Source organism: Centruroides sculpturatus, unplaced genomic scaffold (genome assembly GCF_000671375.1).
Source record: "Centruroides sculpturatus isolate CEXI.00-Female unplaced genomic scaffold, Cexi_2.0 scaffold827, whole genome shotgun sequence".
NCBI lineage: Eukaryota > Metazoa > Arthropoda > Arachnida > Scorpiones > Buthidae > Centruroides > Centruroides sculpturatus.
The window spans coordinates 188,814-194,813 of record NW_019385127.1 but is presented as its reverse complement, the minus strand read 5'-3'; the positions used below and the strand labels follow the sequence as shown (position 1 = coordinate 194,813).

Genomic DNA, 6,000 nt, shown 5'->3' with positions numbered 1-6,000 from the left:
AAGGGTACGTTCGTTAAGTCGAACGAGTTAAACGCGTTAGTAACGAATCGTTCGAAAAGTAGTAGTCTCGCTCAGTGCGCATGCTCTGCGGTGATGACGTTTCGAACGAAACTCTAACGAAGTTCACGAAGGAAAGAGTTGGTTTACTTCGTTAAGAAAATGGCGCCCGACGATATCGATGTTTCTAAATCTACTCGAGTGTTTAAATTGTGAATTAAAAGATGAAATGATTGGAGTAACTGTCCACCCGAAGCAATCTAAGAAAAATATTTCGGATAAGGCTGTATTAGCAACATTTGTATCTTCGATTTTAGAAACAGCCATTTAGTTCTAAACGAATCATTCGAAAAGTCTAACGAAATAAGAATAACGATAACGTCATTCTCGTTTAACTCGTTCGACTTTACGAAAGTACCCTTTATCTGTTAGATCCTTAAGAAAATCTACAGGCTATTACGTAACTGTCAGACGAATATAGAATTAACATGAAAGTTATTTTGTCAGTTATCGTCTGAAAAATACTTGAAATCAAAACACTGTTGAAACCAAGTTGAGAAAGAAAAGCTCAGCAAAAATATCTAAATAGATGATTTTTTAAAGTTCTGCGATAAAAATACTAAAAGCAGATTTGACAGTAAGACACAGCATGTGAACAAAGTGCACATTACACAGACTATAACGGCGGGAAGTTTTGGACGAAAATTCTTTAGATTAACAATAAAATAGATATCTGTAAATACATTTTACATACCAACGGGATTGTTATCCAAAAATGATATCGGAGTTCGAATGATACAACGAAACATATTGTTGTGCAGCTTGAAAGAAGCCATTGTAAAGAATCTGTATACCAATAATCCAGAAGGTAACGTTGTTAGAAATACAGCACATGTCAATCCAATGTAAACATACAAGTTAAAATATTCAGTGTGATAAAAATCATTGTCTTCAATGTTGTGAAAAATACTTGTGTTAGATGTAATATTGTCGAGATTCTCTATACTTTGGCTATAGATTCTAATATCTCGCAACCTGAAAATTAAACATAAAATAACAATTAAATGTTTTGATTTTTCTATTTAACAGAATGAAATACATTTAAACTACTAAAGTGCATTAAATATAAATAATACATATAAACGACGTTCAAACGTACCGAATAATAAAGTGGTAATATACCTGCATAAATACTGTATATGAAACAATTTCAGTGAAAATCATTTTATGTAAAATTGAATATGGTTTACATAATGTAATGATATTTTCATCAAACATTTTATATAAAAATTAGTTCACGTGAAGAAGCATACTTTATAATAATATCATACCATTTGATTAGCCAATAGTCGCTGGCACATATAAGGGATTGCGCTGTAATTAACATAGATAAAATAACAATCTTGAAGAAATTTCCGGCTCCGGCATTCACGTATGATTTATAAACTGAAATTCCTAGTTTCTTAACTCCTTCATTGTCATGTAGTGTTTGGTTATTTTCGGATTCCTACAGGTAATAATGTTTTAAAAAATATATAAATTATTTGTTGTTTGCTTAAATCTGGAATAAATATTTTAATATGTACTTTCTAACTATAAGAACCTAAAAGATACTTTATTCATATAAATAGTAAATTAGATATGTTATACTTACTTCATGTACACTAATGAAAGAAACTGCTCTTTTGAATATTAGCTCCTTTTATAGTAAAAAATTGAACAATTGCAAATGATATGCAATTGTTTCATATCATTGATTATTTGCATATCATTTGAAATTGTTGCAAATGATATGCAAATGAGATATATTTTTTCCATAAGGAAAAACAGATATCTCATTATAACATTTTTATTGACAATTAAAGAAAAAAACACTGTAAACATAAGTTATTTTCTGTAAAAGTTCCAAAAATCTCTTGACTCTAAACATTTCTTAAAATCCTTCCTTACTTGAACAGAATTTGTGGACCTAGTAAACACTCGATATTTGGTGGACTTAGTAAACACTCACAACTTAATATTTGTTTATGATGTCGCATAAAATTGTTATATCTCAATGTAGTCGAACTTAGCACATACTAACCAATGTATATACTGTACTTCCACAAATGTTTACAGCTCGTTTCCCGGTAAAGCGGCCTTTATAGAGTTGGACGATTTAAAATGGACTAGTCATTGGTCTGCTAAATAGGAATATTACAGCTGTTTTACCAGTCCTTCCAATAAGCCCAGATTATACAGGAGAAGGACGAAAATACATACATATCTTCGGTATTTATGTTAATGGTTCCAAATTGTCATCACTGAATACAACCGTATCATTTGTAAAGTGTTTATGTATTGAATAATGTATCTGTTTAATGCCAAATAAAAGCCTCCTGGTAACGGCTTTAAAACATCTCCATACATCTTCCGTTGAAAACCTGGTGAGGTTTGATGCTGGTGAAAGGAGTACATTCAGTTTGGCGACTCAGTCTATTTGTTTTTAATTGCGTCTTTGTAATCAGAGAACATTTTAACCAATTTGCGTGTTTTAAGAGGTCTAGCCCCCACAAAACGGTCAAATTTCGCCACGTAAACTCTATAGCCGATCGCCTGTTGTGAGTTTAAAGCAATCGCGCGAGAACTAACGAGGTTTTACAAATACAGTCCATTCCGAAATAACAGCCTAATGAAAAAGTGGACGACAGATTCCTTTTCATCTGGTTCTAAAGAATATACCTTACATATATCATAGATAGTGGTCTTTCTAGATGTAAAATGTGCTTCTAATCTTTGTAGTACATTTTTTTTTTCGTCGGGATTATCAAAATTGAGAGTTTTGATTACATCCTGATATTCTTCGCCTAAGAAATGTTATAAAAGGCCTATTTTTACCTTGTCTGTCTTTGAATCATTTCCATAGCTTTTAAATAAACTTGAGATGATCTCTTTCAGTTTCTCCAGTTATGCGAGATGTTTCCTTCCATCATAAAATGCGGTACGTCAACAAGGTTGACACTTTGGTGTAAAGCTACAAGATGGTGGATGCAAATAAAACAGAAAATAATGGAAAAAACATCTTTTATGTAGTAGGAGAGCATGTAGAAATTACACCCCTGTCACCATGTCACGTTCTTGTCTAATGAATTTGTTTATTAAGGAAATGATACGAATTATATTTATTACTTGACGAGAGACTTTATTGTTACACACAGATCGTACACCAGGCTCTGTCTACTCTCGCTCCCAATCTCGAAAGCAAAATTTAACGAATCAGTAGCCTACAAGTGGATTTCCAACTGCTTTAAGAAGAACGTTAGAAACATGTCACCAATCTGGTGTCATGCTGATATGGTAAAACTTACACAACTGATCCAAGTTTAATTTTTCCAGAAAATATTGAATTTTTAAAGTCATAAATATAAAATAGTTTTTAAAGAGTAAATTCTTTAATTAAGTAAGAGAAAATATGAAATCATTTTAAAGACTTAAATTATTTAAGTTTGCCTACTGTTTTAAACGTACAAAAAGTGTTTAGTATTTCTTTCTGAGTAATATTGATATAAAATTAGTATTGGTTAGTATTCAAAATGATGGCTTTGCCATTCAAAGTTTAATGCTAGTATTAGTCAATAAAAAGTTTATATTAATAAATTTTAGGAATAAATTCATAATAGCAATTTATTCCTAAAATCGAATTATTTGTTATAATTAGAAATTCATTATGTACTGTACAGAAAATGGAAAATCAATCTAAGAAAAGAAAACTGCTTAACATCAATTCTATTTTGAAATTTTTCACTCAGATTACTGTTTAATAAATAATTCTTACCTCATTACTCTTGTTACTCTCTTCAATGTCATCATTCATATCACATTGAGGAATTCCAATTATATCATTATCATTGAAAACTGCAGTCTCTAGATCAATGCTATTTTCAGAGACATCTTTTCGCAGAACATCTGTATGTATTTCTAAATTTTCCAATTCATTGAAATTTCCAAAGAATTCACATTTTCCCTGAAATATATTAATCGCGTATATAAATATAATCGCCTGAATGTTTTTTATATAAAAATATTGTATACTTGAAAATGTACACAAATGCGTATTTGAATTCGAAAAGTTATTACTTGTTTACCAATTTTTACAGAATTTATCAGTAACAATTATCTTATTACTAGTAAGTTCACCAAAGCGTTTTTGAACTGGTAATGTAATCTCTATTCTATAATTACCATGCATAGAAAGAAAATGTAACTGTTTTCAAACTCATCACTGTCCAGTGGATATAAAGACTAGTCATTCGTCACAGATTTCTGCTTGACCCACTGACTGACCTGATACAGTTTCTTAAGTCGTCACGTATCTATATTGAAATAACAGTCTTTCTCCCGAAATGAATTTTTTTCGGTACAGAGTTTACATATTGTTTACATACAGTATACTATTATACAACTATTATATATTATATATTTTGTGGGAGTTCATTTTATCAATCCAATGAACTTCATAACTTTTTGTGTTAATCTGAACTTTATAGTGTTAAAATTCATGTATTGTTAAAATAGATTATAATGTGGTTATTACCATAAAAAGTAATTTTAAAAAAACAAATCTAAGAAACTGTTGAATATTCACCTTCTTTAACACTAAAATTTTGCTTGCAGAGTTTAAAAATTGAATTTGATGCGTAACGAGAATGCAAATCTTGTCTTTCAAATATTCTATTATACATCTGAAATACATAAAAAGTTGAAATGTGTTAAAATGTGCAAAAATTGTAATTCAAATATTTACTTTTCGAATATATGTTTAGCCACTGGAACATCAACAGCACTCAGTGGATCATCCAGGAGGAAAATATCAGCATCCAGATATAGCGCTCTGGAAAATATAAAAATTACCATTAAATTCAAGAAATATTGTTGAAACATTAAATCAAGCCTATATTTATTTTTATAGATCTTTTCTTTTGTGCTAAATGCTTTCTAATCTTTACAATCACTTTCATTCTACACTTATGTAAGGCTACAGGACAGTTAAGTGTTAATATTTCGAATTTGAAAAAAATTTATCGTTTTCCAACAAAAACAAGAAAATAAAACCTTTCTTGTTTCATCGTTCTATAGTATTTTATTCTAAGAAGTAGAAGAGAGGGCGATAAAATATAGAACACCAGTATACGATGCTCCTACTATCAGGTCACAAAGTGACCAATCTAATGTGATTTTATCTGATAACGGAATAAATATTCTTCTTGTTTTTCTGTCAATATATTTTTAAAATTTTACATTATTTTCACTTTTCTGTCTTGTAGAGCTTGCAGGATTACATCACTGAAAATTAAAAAAACATCACTGAGGAGTGAAACGGTATAGGTTTTGGGTGACGCTTTTTATCAGAATGTAATGACTAAAATGAAAACCAATTACGTATAAGCGATAGTTGAGTTTCATTAAAATGTCTTATTGCCATTGAAATATTTGCAGTCGTAGAAATATATAATATTACATGAGACTTGTCTTACCTTGCTAGATTAATTCGTGCCTTCTGTCCACCGCTCATTATCACTCCTCTTTCTCCTACAATAGTCAGATCTCCTTTAGGAAATAAGCTAATATCCTAAACATAGTAAAAATAAGAATATAAGGTAAATATGTTCTATGTAATGTGCATTGACAAGTATACAGCAACATCCTTTTAATGTTAACATAACATTTTCAAGAAATTCAAAATTTGCTTTTACGAAAGAGAATTCATGTTTAATAGCTTTTTCTGTGAAACAATTCTGGGCATCTATGCTGATTGCATCAAACTTGAAATGATTCTCCTTATGCTTTTGTAATTATCAGCATAATTATGCAGGTACCTTATCCGGTTATTACAGGTTCGAAAAGGAAACGGAATGTTGGGCAGTCACCCTAAACACTCCCGACGTCTAGAATGCACTTTTACAAAAACTTGTTTACGCTTGAAATTAATTCATTGATGTTTGGAAAACTTTCACGTACTTTTTG

The 6,000-nt window shown here is 30.4% G+C and overlaps 1 protein-coding gene across 5 annotated transcripts in view; it reads right to left on the bottom strand.

Annotated features, from left to right (window-relative positions):
- LOC111635156 (multidrug resistance-associated protein 4-like) overlaps positions 1–6,000 on the bottom strand; it is a 54,749-nt gene that overhangs the window by 17,751 nt on the left and 30,998 nt on the right. For all 5 annotated transcript variants that reach the window (XR_002758342.1, XM_023380024.1, XM_023380025.1 and 2 more), the window contains 6 exons: positions 5,511–5,605; positions 4,781–4,867; positions 4,622–4,718; positions 3,812–4,000; positions 1,329–1,504; positions 752–1,032 (listed from right to left, as the gene is read on the bottom strand). Coding sequence is in view for 4 of the 5 variants with exons in the window: in XM_023380024.1 (XP_023235792.1) it covers positions 752–1,032; positions 1,329–1,504; positions 3,812–4,000; positions 4,622–4,718; positions 4,781–4,867; positions 5,511–5,605 (925 nt within the window). In the remaining variant the exon portion in view is untranslated. The remainder of the gene's footprint in view (positions 1–751; positions 1,033–1,328; positions 1,505–3,811; positions 4,001–4,621; positions 4,719–4,780; positions 4,868–5,510; positions 5,606–6,000) is intronic.